Source organism: Helianthus annuus, chromosome 13 (assembly GCF_002127325.2).
Source record: "Helianthus annuus cultivar XRQ/B chromosome 13, HanXRQr2.0-SUNRISE, whole genome shotgun sequence".
Lineage (NCBI taxonomy): Eukaryota > Viridiplantae > Streptophyta > Magnoliopsida > Asterales > Asteraceae > Helianthus > Helianthus annuus.
In genome coordinates this window covers 56,833,539-56,852,925 of record NC_035445.2, presented here as the reverse complement: position 1 = coordinate 56,852,925, position 19,387 = coordinate 56,833,539, and the positions used below count along the sequence as shown (strand labels likewise).

The window sequence follows — 19,387 nt, the reverse complement described above, 5'->3', positions numbered from 1 at the left end:
ATAAACCCGAGTCAGCAGAAGGCTCTTATTTGAGTCACACGTACTTTATATAATAATCCAAACAAAGGTGAAATTATAACCTTGCAATTATCTTGATTGTGTGCGTAGAACACCAACAGGTTTGTGAATAGTCAATCATTAAAACAAGTTGTCTAATACCCCAAATAAATCTTTTATAAAGACTTTTATGAAAGAATAAATGTGAGTTTCATGTCACTATAACTTTTTTCAAACAATTTACCTAAAAGAAAATATTAACATTAATATTAGACCAAAAGCCTAAGATTACATTCAAAATTAAGAGTGAGTATCAAACCGAGTATAGGCATTAGAGGTGCACAAAAACGGTTTGCGCCTAATAATCAACCCGTTAAAAACCGATTCCATATTGTGATCAATTCGGCTTCAAAACCGAATATTTTTCTCCGGTTCGTGAGTCCAACCAATTTAGACCGCCCGTACTCAAGCGTTTTTTTGGGCTTTTTTTGTAACAAAACGCCCCACCACGCCCCTGTTGCCGCCCCCGTGGGCGTTTTTGTACCCAAATTCAGTTGGAGCGTGTTTTATTCCACGCCTTGGTTCATTAGGTTTGACCAATCATCCTTCATCTTCCTTTTGTTATACCTCTTTTAACATAATGCCCCACATCCCCGCTACACTTATTTTAGAAAATTCCATATAATGCCCCATTACCACTACTGATGGTGTTATTACCTTATTGGTCACCTCTAGTCTCAATAAACATTAGACAAGGCAAACAGCACCAACTAAATTCCCTCAACTTTCAACGTCTCCCCTATAAAATATCTTACCACCCTTTCAAATTTTCAAACTAATCGCCACCCTCTCCAAAAAAAAAAAATCACATTGCAAAATGGCAACTTCTTCAGCCATAACTGTGGTGGTAACACTGCTGGTGATGGTGGTGTCGATTTCAACGGCGCAGGCACAGACGCAGACGTGTGCGTCTAAGCTAGTTCCCTGCGCTCAGTACCTCAACTCCACCACAACGCCTCCGAACTCCTGCTGTGATCCGATCAAGGAGGCGGTTGCCAACGATCTAGAATGCCTCTGCGGTCTGTATGAGAATCCGTCGTTTTTGACCAGCCTTGGAATCGATGTTCAGCAGGCTCTTCGTCTCCCTCGCTTGTGCGGTCTCTCCTCCGACACCACGGCCTGTAAAACTGGTTAGTTTTCTTATTGTTACGAAATTAATTCATATCAACCAGGGTGTTTACTGTCTGGTTCGGCTGGTTTTGACGAAAATTTAAGGCTTGGGTTTTCGGTTTCGCTGTTAATGTCAAAACTTTATATTATATTATATGAATGAATATACAGTTGTATATTCCATTGTGTTTTACATGAGTTGAATAGATTTAACTTCATGAATATACATAACCTTATATTACTCAAATAAAAAATAAGTAATAAATGTGTATCAGTCCGGTCCGGTTATCGGTCCAGTCCGAACACCCCTGTAAACCAGTAATATAGTTAACCTAAATCAGATTTTTGATTCATCATTCTGGATCTGATTCAGCGCTTAAAACTTGACTCTGCCCATGGCTTTATAGCCTAGTGGCATCTAGGGGCGGGATAAGGCTTTGGGACCAATAGGTCCCAGGTTCGACTCTCACAAGGGGGATTTTCCCATATTTATTGGGTTTCCTCCTGAATTGGTGTATAGGCATTATGCCTAGTGGAGATGGATAATGATTGGATGGTTCCGTTGGTAGCACGATAATACTCCAGTGGTCCATCAATGGTCCAACTTTGTCATTAAAAAAACAAAACTTGACTTGTAACGCGTATAAATTATTAATTATACAGATGTCATAATTAAATTTTTTTATTAAATTAACTAATGTTTATGCAGCTCAAGCTCCAGGTGGATCCAGCACTCAACCTCCACCAGGTAATGCCATGATCTCCTCACCTTCTGTTTACACTTCAGTTTTATTGTTATTATTATTCGTTTCATTTGGAAATGTCTGAGCCATCAATTATGTTAGAATGACTCATTCAATGTGTTGGGCGGTTTGAATTTGACCAAAGTTTGTTTTATTTTCCTCTGGGCCCCACTCAACTATCATATATTTCAAGGGTTTACTTCGTAAACTTTTTAATTGTACATGACTAAAATGGTAACTTCTTTATAGACGGCCAGACGGGTATTACCACATTATTACCACATTACCACACTATAAATAAGCAACATGTTGTTGCTTCATATGCTTGTACCTTATGCATAGGGTGTTTCCTAAAAAAAAAAACTTAGTTTTTCACTTTCAACCTATAAATTTTTTATCTTTTGCATTTTAACCTTTTTGAATATTTTTTACTTTTAACCTTAAAACTTTTCATCTTTTACAATTTAACACAAACATTTTTTTATGTTCAACTTTAGTCCGTCATACTTTTATCTTTCACGAGTTTTTCGTTTTATTGCGAGTTAACACGCTGCAACGTGCATGGGGGGTCAATGTTTTTTCGTCTATTTTTAGTTTGACAGGCCCCGTCGCAACGCGTCTATTTTTCTCCGTTTGACAAGTTTATCTCAACGCGGAGGTCCCAGATGGACTTAGTTATTCTTTTCTACGTTTTACATTACGTCTAACTTTTGCATTAACATGACGCAATGGGTGTGCGTGGTTCAACAATTTTACGTCTGTTTTTCGTTCGATGTTGTTTATTCCTTTTTTATTTATTTTATTTTTACGAGCTTTTATAATGTTGGTGGTTGCTGGCAATGGTGCGCCATTAGTGCTACTTGGCATGATTTTACGAACGTATTTAACCTATTAAGCTTTCTATTAATAATTTGTTTCGAGTTTACCCCTGTACCTCCTTTACTTAAAAAAAATATTTTTTACGTGCATATTTTTTATGTATGTGTTGGTATGAATTCAATTTGCTCTACGTTTCGACGTAAATTTTTTCTGAAAACGAGCTAGGTCAAATATAATACGTTTTCCTATAAGAAAACCATTTTTAGGTACATATTTTTATGTACGTTTCGGTATAAATTCAAGTTGGTGTATCTTTGACGTAAACTATTTTGGGAAACGAGTCAGGTCAAATATAATATGTTTTCGTGTTTATTTTATGAATGTCTTGTAAAATTTGTTTCGAATCGAGTGGAGTCAAATTAGAGTTTCTTTTTTTCCATTTTTTTTTCAAAAGCTCTAATTAATCTCTTTTAATTATATGTGTCAACTTTTCCGTTACATGTGTTACGTTTTCTATGTATGAGTCGGGTCACATTTAATACGTTATTATTGTACGGTATAAATTTGATTTACCTTATGTTTTGATCCAATTACAATGCTTATATAGGTTACATTGAGTTCAATCGGAAATGTCGAAACACGCGTTTCATATGATTAACGCATCACATAACGTTTGGACTAATCCATTCGATGTTTGTGACGTACTCGCGCGGCAACGCGCGCGGGTCTTATTCCTAGTTAGTTAATTATTTTGTATCTCATGGACTGGGTGTAAACGAGTTGAATCGAACAAGCTTTAGGGAAGCGGGCTCAAAGTCAAGTGAGCCGGTTTAGTTCATTTATTCTAACAAGTTGAAATTTTGAATCTAGACCATACTCATAAAATACACAACACTAACTTGTTTAAACTAAAATTGTTGTTTAATATTTTAAGTACTAATAATAGTTTTGAAATTGATATTATGATAATCTCAAGTAGGCTCATAGACCATATTATCTAGGCTTATATATAAATGATATTGAATTGAGAACTTATAATATTAAAACTTGGGCTAAGACAAATGAGCAAGTTTACCCTAGTTCGAGCCACACCTCGGCTAAGCTCATTTATAAAAGACTGATTTTGTGCAAGTCACAAACTTTTTGAAGAACCCTACGTTCAATTATGTTTGTTTCAGCAATGAGCACATGTTATACTCTCTCCCCATATAAATAGGTATGAAAAAATGGTAATTTTTTACCGTTAGTAAATAAAATTTTAAAAAAGTTGCTCTTTTTTTTTTAATTTTCTAATTTAATTCCATATCGAAATGAGGACAAGTTTGAGAAAGTTTATTGATATAAGAATGACACTATCGCGGTATGCAGTATTTCTTGGTATATTGAATAATGGATGATACATATTACATTACATATATAGACACAATAGTAGAGGAACCTAAACCCTAGAGTTCATGATACTTAGTTTGGTTAAATCTAAGCTTGAGTATTTACACCCTCATACACTCCATAAAGTTAGGATGTGTTAATACATGTAACCTAGATAATAAGAACTCATATCTTAGGTGTAAGAAGAGGCTTGATGCATGCATACAAAAGTTGATCACTTGTTGAGATGAAATTAAGATAGAAGTTTGGTCTGTCATTTATTCTCGGACAAAGTGAAAGTCAATCTTAACATATTCAGTGTTCTAATGAAATGCTAGATAACATAGATCTAAGTTGCATCAAAGTTGTCACACCAAGCTAGGTGAGTTTTATCCTTGTTTCTACAAGGGCTTTGCATTCATACTCTACGGATGATCTAAATATTTTGTGTTGTTCGATGAAAGTCCTTGTGGTGACAATCATGCCAAGACAAATGGAATAACCACTTATAGACCGCTTGCCATAGAGGCATCCACCCAATCTGTATTGCGAAAGGCATTTATGAATGAATCAATGAAAAGTGCGGAAGACTTGTTGAATTATAAGATGATGAACTTTGTTGATAATGAAGGCAAGGTTCAGATGAATGATAGTGGAGTCACTTTGATACTTAAAAAGAAATGGGGGTGTAGGTAAGGTCTTTAAGTGTAAGTGACTTAAAAAGAAATGGGGGTGTAGGTAAGGTCTTTAAGTGTAGGCATGGGGTGGCTCGAATGTAAAAACAAACAATCCCCATGATAACACTAAAATCACCAACAATGCACACTTTCATTCATATATGAACTTGCCATGCGCACGCTTTAATTTACATGTGCTTACTTAATCTTGATATTTCAGTTTATTAATCTAAATGCGTCGGTTGTTTTTAGATCTTTACTCTAACCATTTTGTCAATGTGATTGTGCATTTTGCAGGAAGTACCCCTGGTGGAAACGATGCGGGTAAGATTGCTTCAAGTGGGGTTGTTGGTTTGCTATTTATTTCAACTTTTATGATGTTATTTTAGGACATGTATTGTGGACATGCCTTATATGATTCATTGTCATGGTAGAGGAGTTAATTAATACTTGGTGTGTCATACGATTATTATCTGCGTTAATTAATACTTGGTTATTGTTCCTGTGAGTGTATAATAAATCAAGGCCTTCTTCAATTGTTTTTTTTTTTTCAAGTGTTTCATGACTAGTTGTATTTCATTCTGCTTGGTAGGAATGTTATTGTTGATGACCAATGTTAAAACCAATGTATGAAAGTAGGAATTCTTTCACACTACCATTGGATTCTTGAAACATCACAGTGTTGTTGTTTTCTATTATCTCAAGACATTTTGATCACTTATTAAAATCTTGCATGTTCTTTTAGCATACATTAGATGTGAAAAAAATCTGTTAGACACTTAGACCACACCTCAAAATCCTCTCGCTAAGATATCACGACTTGTGTTCGCTTATGGATTTGTCATATTGACACTTGCAACAAGTGACTATGACAAAAGATAGTCTAATCAATTTAAACATGACTATAAATCATATGGTTTCTTCATAGTTTCATGGGTTAAGATAAAGATCATACTCCTAGCTGTGTCCCAAATGTGTATACTATTTGATCTTCATCTTAAAGATTCATTTGCTCCATGTTAGTGTCACTATTAGGAAGTTAATCAATCATCTCCCATACTTGGTTATCAAACATGGCAAGTATCTCTGTGTTCATTTGTGTTTTAGTATGCACCACAATCACTTTCCTCCAGTTGTCCTCCATGTTATTGATAGGAATATAAGATTTTAATAATCTTAATTATTCGTCGTTAGCCGCCAACAGTCTCAACTTCAAAAATAACCATTGACAGTCCCAACTATTAACATATTGGCCTCCAATGGACCCTGACTAACAGAACCCTGACGCCGTTAATCTCCGGTCGCCGGAAAAAACGTTTTTGGTCGGAAAACTGATTGTCGGAAAACTCAACATTTTCGTCCCAAAACCTCTTTACAACCTTATTACAGACCTTTAGAAACCTTTTTCTAGTAAAAGCCCTAATTATTGAAGTCGCCGGAAAACTCTTTTTTGTCGGAAAATTTCTTTTTGGCCAGAAGCTCAACTTTTTTGCCGGAAAACTCAACATTTTCGTCCCAAACCTCTTTGTAACCTTAGATTGGACCTTTAGAAACTTTTCTCTGGCCGGAAACGGTTTTCTGACGACCGGAGACTAACAGAGTTCGGGTTCTGTTAGTTAGGGTCCATTTATGACCAATATGTCAATAGTTGGGACTTCGAATGATTATTTTTTAATAATAAAATATAAGTTCATTAGCATTCTAATCAACCCCAAATATTTTATAGCATCTAACTACACGCCTAACTACCTGCAAATAATAACCAAATTTATGTAATATATTATATGTAAATAAATATAAAATATATTGAAACGGGTTTGGGAGAAAACGCTCAAAAGTGTGAGAACGGTGAGAACGCATCCTGGCCCAACACGTGTCCCGCGGCATAGAGAAGGGCGGAGGGGCTTTTTTGTCTTTTCATTCTTCTTTTATTTTCACAACGCGGTATAATATTTTCTGGTGTCTAAGTTTTTTTTGGCGTTAATTGTATTTATTAAACTTTTTGGGGTTGAATTAATTGTTTTTGTGTCACATATATAATTTTTTGGCGTTATATCGTTTTCTGTTTATTTTTTTGGCGTTTTGGCGTTTTGTATAATAATTCACTACGAGTAATTAATATTTGCATAAGATTAAAATAAGTCCAGTTTTTCTTTTTGGCGTTTAGTGAATTTTTTGGCGTTTTAATACCCTTTACAAGGTGTTTTGCCAGCAACTGTTCTCCTAGTTTTCATTCTTCTAGCGTTTTGGTGTTTGTAGTTTTTGGCGTTTTATATAATAATGTATTTTATTTATAGAGGATTAGATAATAAAACAACATATAACTTGATATAAATATAATATAAATTGATAACAAAAATAATTAAAAATGGTAATCAATTTTTCTTTCCAATCTTCAATGTCATCAGCCTTTTCCTTCTTGAATTTGTTTTTGGCGTTTTGAACATTTTTTGAATAATTTAGCTAGATGCCAACTTTCCTTCATAAACCCCGTCTTTTTCAGAAGAAGCTGCTTAGTGGCATCCTGTTTTTTGGTGTGATATTCTTGTTTGGTGGCACGTCATTAAAGATCAACTCTTGCTTAATGTTATTTGTAATATAGAGTCCAAAATAGCATTTTACACTTGTCTTGAACCCTTTATTCCATCTATATAATCATCAAGAAAAAAGCTCACATGATGGCATATCACTGTCATCAGTCTCTTTTTCTTGAATATTTGTCCATCTCATTCAACAAAATATTATTGAGTTAACCCCCTCAGAAAAAGGATCCATTTCAGTGAAAGCTTTGTCATCTGTGGCGTTTTAAAGGGAGTGGTTTCTAGAGGATATGGCGTTTTTGTTTTTTTCTGGGTGTGATTAATTTCATTGTGTATAGACCCCTCTCTTATAGGGGTTTTTTGGCGCGTAGTTTAGGCGAGACTTTTTATTGTAATAAATGATAGTAATAAAGTAACTGTCTTTTCAGTTACTATTTTTGTATTTACTGTGTTGATCAGCTTTTATCAGTTTTATAGGTTATAGACGTCCCATCTTCTAAGTTTGGTGTTTTTTTAAATGGCCTTATGCAGACCAACATGACAAAATACAATAACGAAGAAAATAAAATATTAAGCAGGAAAAAATATTTTTTGTTATTTTGGCGTTTTGTTAGGGTTAACCATTTTTAGTATTATCTTGGCGTTTTGCTAATAAAGATAGAAATATATCATTTAATTATCTTAAAAAAAAAGATTACATAGAAGAAAAAAAAAGAGAAAAAAAATGAAAATCCTTCGTCAGAAGGTACTTTATCCGAATAGTATCCATCACTTGCGTCATTTTCTTCCTCCTCGGAGTCTTCATCTTGATCTTCATCCATGTCATCACATTCACCTTCATCAGCTTCTTGTTCCTGAAGATTCTGAAGCCTCCACCTGAACATGTTTTGCATTAACTCCAGTTTTGAGTCTATTTATGTGTTGGTACAAGTGGCGTTATGCAATTCTTCCATGAAACCCAGTCACTGCTTTGTCATGATGTTCTATAGCCATTAGACTTCCTGCTCTCCGCTGTCGTATGTAACTGTCACCATGTTTGTTTCATCATCAAAACGCCATGATGGCATGACAGGGTCTGGCTTCACATCTCCTTTGATTGGTTCAAATTTGCTGGTTAATGCTTTCATAAGCATATGCGTTTCATGGCATTCGTTGTGTAGAGCGATGCCAATGGATAAGATTTACCTCTGTATCTCTTCTTCTATCTTCAGAATTGCCCTGACCGTCTTAACATACACCCTCCTTCTGTTGTCAAAATTGAGGACGTATCGCCTGATTCCCAGAGTGTATCTCCACGAAACGATTGTTGCCATTTTTGGCGTTTTGTTTAAGTTGGCGTTTTTGGTTAACGATTTTTTTTTTGCAGAAAATGGATAGATTGAAGTGATTATGGAAGCTATGTTTTACCTTTGTTTATATAATGGTGTTTTGGCGCGTAATTTAGGATGGAATTTCTTCTAATAAATGTTAATAACTGAAATTCAGTTATTTGTGTTTGTTTCATCTTCCTGTAATATTCAACGCGTTTTATTACTAATTTTTGGCGTTTTGTTTTTAATGGCATTTTATTTTTTTGTATAGTGTTTTATCATTAGATGGCGTTTTGAATATGAGCGGTAAAAGACCCTTTTACCCTTAATGAAGCGCGTCCCACATAATAATATTGATGTTATTTACGAAAACGTCACCGCACAATCTATTCTATGGATCGGACGATCCATAAGCATTCTCACCGATCTCACACTTTTCACCGTTTTCTCTAAATCCCGACCCAAATATATTAAAGGTAAAATAATCCAAGCCGGTTTGGCCCAGTTACATACCGAACCATAACAAACGAGTTTTTTCTGAGTGACCTCCGAGCCAAAAACTTTTTAGACAACCCTAGTTCCAAAATACTAGATGAGGCGACATTAGCTTTACTAACCTAACATTAGGTTTAAATTATTAGATCATGGCATAAAAATAGAAAAAGTAAACCAAATAAAGCAAGTGAACGATCAAAATAAACTGATACACTCTTTTAGAATAAAAACATTATTCCGTACAAATAAAGCAAGTGAACGATCAAAATAAACTGATACACTCTTTTAGAATAAAAACATTATTCCGTATAGGAGTCGTGTTTATACCAAAATGATAAGATGTGAGATTGCAAATTCAGAAATTAGAGTTGTTTAAAAAGCTTGTATCACGAAGCTCGTTTAAAATGCAAATTGTTTAAGACTTTAAGTTATTGACTCGTTTAACTTAAGCCAAAACTTTAATGCTTATAAGTTATAATTATAACACAAGGTAATAAGCCCACATAACATGTATGGTTTCTGAGCCCACTTGAAAGTAAAGTAGTGTTTGGTATGCAGGAATAATATGTAATGGAATGGTTCATTACGAGTAAACGAAGAAAAAAGTGTTTGGTTGGTTAATGAAATAGAATTACCCATTACATAAGTCATTTCATTCCCTCAAAAATCATTCCATCTGCCCCTATGTTTTTTTTTTCATTCCATCCTCTCTTGCAACCTTCATCAAGAACACCCCAACCCAGTACCCGTTGCCACCACCCACCGCTGCAGCCACCCACCCGCTACCGTCGCCGGCCACAGCCGCCTTCGCCACCACCACTCGTCGCCCACCACCGTTCTTGCCACCACCGCCACTCACCACCGCTGTCACTAACCACCTCCGCCACCCACCACCGACGCTACCCACTAGTCAGTGCCACCCGCCACCCATCCGCCGTCGTTTCCATGCACCGCAGCCTTTACCGCCACCAACCACCACCGATGGTCGCCGCCACCCATCCGTTACCGCCACCATCGCCACTGACACCCATCGTCGCTGCCACCACCTATTACCATCCACAATCACCACCGCTGACCCGTCACCGCCACCCATCGCCGCCGTCGTCACTGTAACGCCTCGCTTTTTGAAACTTACCTTAATTAGAAAGATTATTTACATTCCTATTTTTTTGAAACTTATATCCTTATCGTATTCGTATTTCACTCCCAGCTTCGTAATCTAAAACGTTGATCATAATAAAACGTGATCATTTTATAAGAATTGTACATTTATTATTCGTACTCACTCATCATTTGACTTATTCACATACTTATTACATGGTCTTTACCCTCGTAAACACATACTTGTTTTACATACAAACAATCGTAATTACACATTTAATACTCTTTATACATGCATTATACATACTTGTACACTCACGATACTTAATCTATACTTTTATACCCATTTAATACTTGAATATACGTTATTTATACAAAATATAACTTAAATAGCATAAAATAATCAACAATACAGGTGCAAGAACTAAAAATGAAAATTTACATCTCCCCAACCACTTTCTTTAATGTGCTAACCTCCAACCAACTCATTTCATAATCCAAACCCACCTTCTAACCTCCAACCAACTGATTTAATACCTCTCTTAACTCCCAACCACCTTCATTTAAACCTCAACCACTTAACCCTCTTATAAATACCAACCCTAACACCTTCTAAACACTTGCACCACCTCCAAATTACTTCCAAACTCTCTCAAATATCCAAGATTTTCAACTTTGGGCAAAAAGTTCAAGAACCAAAATTGGTAACTTCGGTGTTCCAACAACTTAAGACTCGTCAAACTCACTAAGTGGAAATTTCTTCGCAAACCGTGAGTATACTTGACCCTTTTTACGCTTTAATGCACTTTTGGGTGTAACATGTTTCAACTATCAAAATATACAAAACACATAATCAAACATATTAAATCACTCAATCAGCCAAACATGCTATTTATTATGCTTATGTTGTTTATGGTAGAATACTTTCATGCACTCTATTTGTCATTAACTTAGCTAGCCCACCTTAACAATTATAGCGCTATAGGAGTAGCACACCACCCGACGGGGTATTGTTAAGTTAACATACTTTACGGTCTCGATTACTTCGGTGTCGAGGGATGCACATTATACATTACGGTCTCGTTTACTTCGGTGACGAGGGATACACATTATTCTCGTGGACACTCGGGTTTGGCCTATAGTTATGCATGCTAGCTACAACTTTGTATATGAATTGCCATGTTGGATTTGAGACAACCTTTTATACTTATATGCCAGTATTCCAAAACTTGTATACTCGCCAATACTTTTGTATTGAACTATACTTTAAAACATGTTGCAGGAATATTATGATGATGATGATGCACGGAACTTAGTAGGATGCCTAGAAACGCATTTTAAACTTTAAATACTTGTTGTGTTGTAATTCATTTGTTTCAGCTTGTTGTATTCGATTTCAAACAATGTAATTGATTCTTTTAGCAATGAAATGAAATTTACTACTAAATACTTGTCACAATTTAGTGTTATGAGTAATGAGCAATCTATTTCGTCTCACTCCGATGTTTCCGCCATCGGTTGGGGTGTGACAGCCACCACCTACAATCACCGCCACCGACCACCACTACTCACTGCTGATTTTTCCTTCGTCTTTTCTTACCTACCAAACAATACACGCTAATAATTCGTTCCATTCCCGATAGTAACCAAACAAGACATGGAATGGTAATGATCCATTGCATTCCTTCGTCCATTCCACTACCTCGTCCGTTCCAATAACTCATACCAAACATACTCTAAGGGTGTTCAAAATATATGAATCTGAATATCCGAATGAAAACCTCAAAATTCCAACTTTGAATTATCCGAAAGTTCGGATATCCGGATTTTTGTATCCGAATAGTAATTTTAATGATCAGATATCCGTTTTTGTTTTTAGTTATATTTAAATAAATTAGTTAATTCAAAAATTAATATGATTATAAAAAATCGGATATCCATTTCATTATCCGAAATAGCCGAAAAAATATACATTTTTTTCAAATTATCTTTTAAATTTATACAAAAAATTATATGAATTTAAAAATTCGAATATCTGTTTCACTATTCGAGTTTGTATTTGAATTTTCAGATATCCAAAATTTCAAATATCAACCATCCGAAAATTTGGATATTCGACTTTGAACACCACTGCTTAAAGCCATTTATAGTATTCACTTTTACTTAAACATGAATTATTAACTTAACTTTAATAGACGGGTCGAGCTCATGTTTTATTTTGCTAAGAATAAACACACCAAACTCACTCATTTAACTTCGTTCATGAGCCTTAGTTAAAGCTGGTTTGATCAAATCACTCTTTGGTAACCAACTAACCATACTGCCAACTCTGCGAATGATTGAATGTAGATTTTTGAAATAAAATAATAATATCAGAAATCAAACGATCATAATAAAGTCCATGACATTGTTTATTTTTAAATGGCAAACTACCTACTCTTAAATACTCATATACATGTCTCTTGCACGATTTAAACCTTCCATCTATACGTGCATCTTGCTTGATTCCATCTAAACCTTCTATATGCATCTTTCAGGATCTAAACCATCCATAATAGGACGCATACGACATCGTCAAATAACTTAACTATTTTGTAATATGTATCAATCAAACCAAACTGATAACAATCAAATATTTTTACGTAACAAAGTAAACTAATAAACCAAACTGATAACAATCAAATACTTTTACGTAACAAACTAAACTAATATCGTGTATCTTGCTTGATTCAATCTAAACCTTCTATCTATACATGCATCTTTCAGGATCTAAACCATCCATAATAGGAGGCATACGACTTCGTCAAATAACTTAACTATTTTGCAATGTATCAATTAAACCAAACTGATAACAATCAAATATTTTTACGTAACAAACTAAAGTAATAAACCAAAGCGATAACAATCAAATACTTTAAAGTAACAAATTAAACTAATACTAATCAAATTCTCATTGGGATAGAATTAGGTTGAGGATAACCAAAAAAGACTATGACATAATCAAATTCTCATTGGGATAGAATTTTGGAGTAAATTACAAGTTTTGTCCTTTATGTTTCTCCCAAATTTCAGGCGCTGTCCTTTACCTTTAAAATTGACGAGTTTTGTCCTTAACGTTTCAAAATCTTGCACGTTATGTCCTTTAGCCCTAACTCAGTCAGATTTTTTTTGTTAAATATGGTCATGTGCCTTGCACATGAGGGTACTTTTGTCATTTCACCTTATTAAGGGGGTATTGTATAAAGAGCTTTTAATAAGGGACTGTTTTGTACAAAATGAAAAACTAAAAGGATTTATACAAACTATACCTTCTCTTTCTCTCACTCTCATCTGATTTCCCACTCTATCTCTTCTGTGTCTCTCTCATCTGAAATTTCATCCATCTCATCTCTCAAAAATATGAAATTCCATCAATCTACGTCTGCAATTTTAGGTGAATCAACGAGTGAATGGTTGTGGGAGGTGATTAGTGGCGGCGGCGGCGGCTGTGTTAGGGGTAGCGGTGGTTGTGGGAGGTGATTAGGGGCGGCGTTGGTTGTGGGAGGTGATTAGGGGCGGCGGCGGCGGCGTTTGTGTTAGGGTCGGCGGTGGTTGTGTTAGGGTGGTTGTGGGAGGTGATTAGGGACGACGACAGCGGTTGTGTTAGAGACGGCGGTGGTGGTGACAGTGGTTGTGTACGATGAAGGTGGTGGTGGTGTCCATTCTGTATAGTTTTGTTTAGGTAGTGTGTTAGGTGACGTTCAATTTGTTGTGTTTGATATGTGGAAGTTGATTTGGGTTTTATTTGAGTAGAAGTTTAAGGTTTGTTTTGCAAACTTCAATTTGTTCAATTTATGATTTCAATCTCGTTAATTGCAGTATATTTGAAGTATCTGTTCATTTTGTCATACTTGAATGAATTTATTCATTTGTTTTGTTTGCGGATGTTCAATCTGTTGATGGGTTCAATCTGTTCATTTGTTGTGTTGGCGGATGTTCAATCTGTTGCTGGGTTTGTTCGCTGAAGATCGGGTTCGGCTACGGTGGTTGTTGGAGGTGATTAGGGGCGGCGGCGGTGGTTGTGTTAGGGGCGGTGGGTGAAGCTGAGAGAGAGAGTTGATGGAGATGACGGGTGGATGGCGGTAGTAGTGCTAGAGAGAGAAAGTGTAGGAGAGAGAGTGCTGTAATATTAATAATCATTTCTTTTTTAAAATAATATTAAATAAATAGGTAAAAAGACTAAAATGCCCTTGTGTAATCTGATTTAACCAAAAAATCTAACTAGGTTAGGGCTAAAGGACATAACGTGCAGGATTTTGAAACGTTAAGGACAAAACTCGTCAATTTTAAAGGTAAAGGACAGCGCCTGAAATTTGGGACAAACATAAAGGACAAAACTTGTAATTTACTCATAATTTTTTAACAAACATCAATCAATTGGAAAAGCTACTAGAATTCTAGAACCATCTTTAATCTAGAAGTCACCAACTATATCGCCCACTGTTATTAGCAACACCACCGCCCCCAAAACCCTATTCTTCCAAATCTCCGGCGACTTTACGACCGACGGCCATGGACGCCGCTAAACTTGAACAACTGAAGCTCTTTATCAGCCGCTGCCAGTCCGATCCTTCCATTCTCAGTGATCCTTCTCTCTCCTTCTTCCGCGACTATCTTGAAAGGTATATTCTTATTATTATACATTCACACAATTCGTATTTAATCGGAGCAATTGAAGCTGTTGTTGATTGTTTGCGTTTGTGTTTTGGTTTTGATTTCAGTCTTGGAGCTAAACTTCCGGCATCTGCTTACAAGACTGAATCGCAATCGGTAGATGTTTCTGTTGTTTACCACATATCTCACTCATTTGTTATTTGTTTGAGGTTAATTTCTGGTTTGGTTCTATAGTTAATGCAAGTTAAAGATGTTAAGGTGTTTAGTTTTGTAAGTTTGAGGTGTCTGTTTATGCTTGTATTTTAAGATGAATGATTCTAAGATGCTTTTTCACTAAGGCTAGAAGTATGAGTAGGCTGTAAAAGAACCGAGCGTTCATGAACGTTAGACGGGAAGTTTGTTTATGTTCGTTCGATTAATTAAATGAGAAACACGAACTGAGGTTGTGTTGGTGAACCGTTCGTTTGTTGATCTGTTGTTTTTATATGTTTTTTGTTGTAAAATGGTATATGTTCGTTTGCGTTTGTGAACAAGTTCAATTTCTTAATGAACGGACACGAATAAGAAATTCGTTCGATATGTGTTGGTGAATCGTTTGTGAACAAGTTCAATGCTAAAGGAACAAACGTGAACAAGGCTCCGTCCAGTTCGGTTTGTTTACAACCCCACGCCTGCCTATCACAGTTTGCCGTGCTCGCTTTGCCTATTGCCTACATTACAGCCCCCTTGCGCTCCTGCTCACCGCAACAACACATAGCTTTATATCTTGTTGTACATAAGAGGTATAAGCGAACGGTTTAGGTTCTAGTAAATGTAATATTGTTGCCATGAGGTCTCTTTCATTGATAAGAAAGAATATTATTGATTTGCTTATTGTTGTCAAGGACAGCTCGAAGGGAGTGATGAACTGTATATGGGTTTAAGTTATAGTGATCATTTATGAATAAATGAATGGTTTTTAAATGGTTGTACTACTTGTTTGACCTTGCAGAAATCATATGTTGTGGAAGAGAGTGATGAAGAAGTTGAACATCCTCAAGAAGAAGAAGAAGAAGAGGATGAGATAGTAGAATCTGACATTGAATTTGAAGGTGAAACTGTGGAACCTGATAATGATCCTCCACAAAAGGTCTTGTCTTTTTACACTCCACAATGAATGTTTTCTTTTTCCCCATTACATTATTTTCTATTAATTTTTAATTATTATTTTTATTATAGATGGGAGATTCTTCAGTGGAGGTCTCTGAAGAAAACCGTGATGCTTCCCAAGAGGCAAAAGCAAAGGCAATGGAAGCAATTTCGGATGGTTTGTTTTAAACCTTTTTCTCCATATTCTTTTTTCTTTGTCAATTGTAAATTTGGTTGCGGAAAACGGTGCATTCTTTGGTCTTGACAAGCATCTTACTTGTTGATGTAAACAGGTAAGCTAGAGGAAGCAATCGAGCATCTCACGGAGGCAATATTGCTTAACCCTACTTCTGCTATCATGTATGCAACTAGAGGTAATTCATTTTTGACAAAATATTACATTTTTATTATATTATACTAGCATTTAATTCTCAATTTTTATTATTGTATTTGATTACCATATAGCTTCTGTATATATCAAAATGAAGAAACCAAATGCCGCCATCCGGGATGCTGATGCTGCTCTAAAGGTAGTATCCGTTTCTCATAAATCCTCACAACATAACGTCTTTTCTACCTTTGGTGTGACTTTAAATTCATATTGATGAATGTATTATGTATGTATCACATGCATGATGCAAATCAGATGAATCATCAGTGATCTCTATATTGTTTATGTGTTTTGTTGGTTTAGTATATTCTTTAATAACTGACTGACTTTGTTTCCAACAAATATTTCCAGATAAATCCAGATTCTGCTAAAGGCTACAAATCACGTGGAATTGCACGATCGATGCTTGGCCAATGGGAAGAGGCTGCAAAGGATCTTCATGTAGCATCAAATATTGATTTTGATGAAGAAATAAGTTCTATCCTTAAGAAGGTTAGTCATCATACATAATCTGTAATTCTGTATATGCACATTTTGTCCAGTATTAGCTTGTTATTTTTTTAACTTGTATATTGAAATTATAGAAGTTATTTTAGCAAACCTTGAAGTTGATTTCAATCTAAAAATTTATACCAATGTTTTCTGATATTAGTGGTTTTTTTTTTTGTTCTATCACAAGAAGTCCACTTATTCTTAACTTGTTTATGTCATATCAATCTTATACCTGAATGCACATAGGTTGAACCAAACGCACACAAAATTATCGAACATCGTAGGAAATATGACAAGCTCAGGAAAGAGCGAGAGGACAGGAAAACAGAACGCGAGAGGCAACGTCGCCGGGCTGAAGCAAAGGCAAATATAAATTTCCCTCATATTCCATTCTTCATTTGTTTTCGTTACCTATTATTCATACAACCTGATAATTTGTCATGTTATTCATAGGCTGCATACGAGAAGGCTAAAAAGGAAGAAAAAGCGTCTTCAAGTGAAAGACCCGGAGGTATGCCAGGTGGATTCCCTGGTGGAATGCCCGGTGGTTTCCCAGGTGGGTTCCCCGGCGGCATGCCAGGTGGGTTCCCTGGCGGCATGCCGGGTGGGTTCCCTGGCGGCATGCCGGGTGGGTTCCCCGGTGGAATGCCTGGCGGGTTCCCTGGTGCAGGTGCTGGTGCAGGTGGTGGTATGCCCGGTGGGTTCCCCGGTGCTGGTGCTGGTGCTGGAGCCGGAGGTGGTATGCCAGGTGGCATTGACTACAGCAAAATCTTAAATGTGAGTATCGCTCTGAATATGATGATAAAAATAAGGAAATCACGATAGTTAAAGTTGTTTGATGTTTTAGTTAAGGGGCTAAACATGGCATATTTAAAGTTGATAAAAATAAGGAAATCACGATAGTTGAAGTTGTTTGATGTTTTAATTAAGGGGCTAAACATGGCATATTTAGAGTTGAGGGGCTAAAGTTGTTTTTATTAAAGTTCGGGGACTAAATTTTTTTGTTAAGTCCTAAACATGTCATCATTAAAGTTAAGGGGCTAAACATGTCATTATTAAAGCTGAGGGGCTGAAGTTGTTTAATATTAAAATTGAGGGGCTAAAGTTGTTTAATGTAGTTAAGGGGATGAACATGTCACTATTACAGTTGAGGGGCTAAAGTTGTTTCATATTAAAGTTAAGGGGCTAAAGTTGGATTAGTTAAGGGTCTAAAAATGTCATTATTAAAGTTTGGGGGGGGGGGTTAACATGTTATTATTAAAGTTGAGGGGCTAATGTTGTTCTCTACAGGATCCTGAATTAATGGCAGCATTTAAAGATCCTGAAGTAATGGCTGCCCTGCAAGATGGTATGTTCGTCTTCACCCTACTCCGTATGATTTATGTGACGTTAGAAACGTTAACAAATAATTATATATTACATGACATGCTAAATGCACGATTCTTTTTCATGTATGAGCTTTGGTGAGTAAATGATATATTTTGGTGGTTATTTTCCAGTTATGAAAAACCCTGCGAATCTAGCGAAACACCAAGCGAACCCGAAGGTTGCTCCGCTTATTGCAAAAATGATGAGCAAGTTTGGTGGGCCCAAGTGAAGAATGTATACATGAGAGGTATTTTGGTATTCATTTCCGTTTGGTATTTTAGGTGGATATTATGCTGCTGTCTCTCATTTGTTTGTTGGTTTCGGTGTGTTGGAATTGATGAATGACACCTCTTTAAAAGCTTTCATATGTCATATGCCTTTACCTCATTGTATTTGGTATATTCGAGTCTTTGTTAGTTGAATCAAAGCAAGGCAGATTAGTGTTTTTTTGTTGAGTTTTCCCCACTTGCTTATGAGATTATTTGGGTAGTGAGCTCATTAACTTTTAAGAACATGAAGAACACATTTGTTTTTTTTTAAATAAAAATTAAGCAATGTTTCATGACACTAATAAATATTTGAATATATCACTGGTGGAGAGTGTATTTTTGATTTTATGTTAATAATACATAGATCTGCTAGAATTGTTTCAACCGGATATCTTGGTGGTAAATGACTATTTCACAACCTAAAGGGTTTCAGATCATGCGTGTAGGTGTGCTGTATTTGTCCAAAAAAATCTAGGAATTGCTGTTATAGAAATGATTTGCTGGAATCTGTTGTAACACACCATACCGCTAGTAATAAAGTCTGGATGTTTAATCGCATAACAACTCGTCAATAGACAACATGAGGCACTGGTTTCTGTTTTTACAAAGCTTGAATTTTTTTAGTGATTACTAGTGGAATTCCCCGAGCTTAGCGGCATGTTCGAGGTGGACTTTTGGTCGGCATCAGTTCGGTTTATTACAATACCTAGTACGATATTAACACTCGGTATATCAATCAACATGTGCTCTACATCGACCGAAAACCATAAATAAAAATACCAGTGTTGGTTCTTGTGTCACTCGGTATATCAATCAACATGTGCTCTACATCGACCGAAAAACCATAAATAAAAATACGAGTGTTG

At 35.9% G+C, this 19,387-nt stretch overlaps 2 protein-coding genes across 2 annotated transcripts; both read left to right on the top strand.

Moving 5' to 3' along the window:
• Positions 1–741: 741 nt before the first annotated feature.
• On the top strand, positions 742–5,325 carry LOC110897772 (lipid transfer-like protein VAS). The gene is made up of 3 exons (XM_022144504.2): positions 742–1,187; positions 1,877–1,915; positions 5,072–5,325. The coding sequence occupies exons 1-3, from the start codon at positions 875–877 to the stop codon at positions 5,161–5,163; spliced, it is 444 nt and encodes a 147-aa protein (XP_022000196.1). The 5' UTR covers positions 742–874; the 3' UTR covers positions 5,164–5,325.
• A 9,331-nt stretch (positions 5,326–14,656) lies between these two features.
• On the top strand, positions 14,657–18,701 carry LOC110897771 (FAM10 family protein At4g22670). The gene is made up of 11 exons (XM_022144503.2): positions 14,657–14,881; positions 14,981–15,029; positions 15,865–16,002; positions 16,092–16,179; positions 16,295–16,375; positions 16,467–16,531; positions 16,744–16,884; positions 17,131–17,247; positions 17,338–17,661; positions 18,175–18,232; positions 18,384–18,701. Exons 1-11 carry the CDS (start codon positions 14,772–14,774, stop codon positions 18,479–18,481), a joined length of 1,269 nt encoding a protein of 422 aa, XP_022000195.1. The 5' UTR covers positions 14,657–14,771; the 3' UTR covers positions 18,482–18,701.
• Positions 18,702–19,387: the final 686 nt, after the last annotated feature.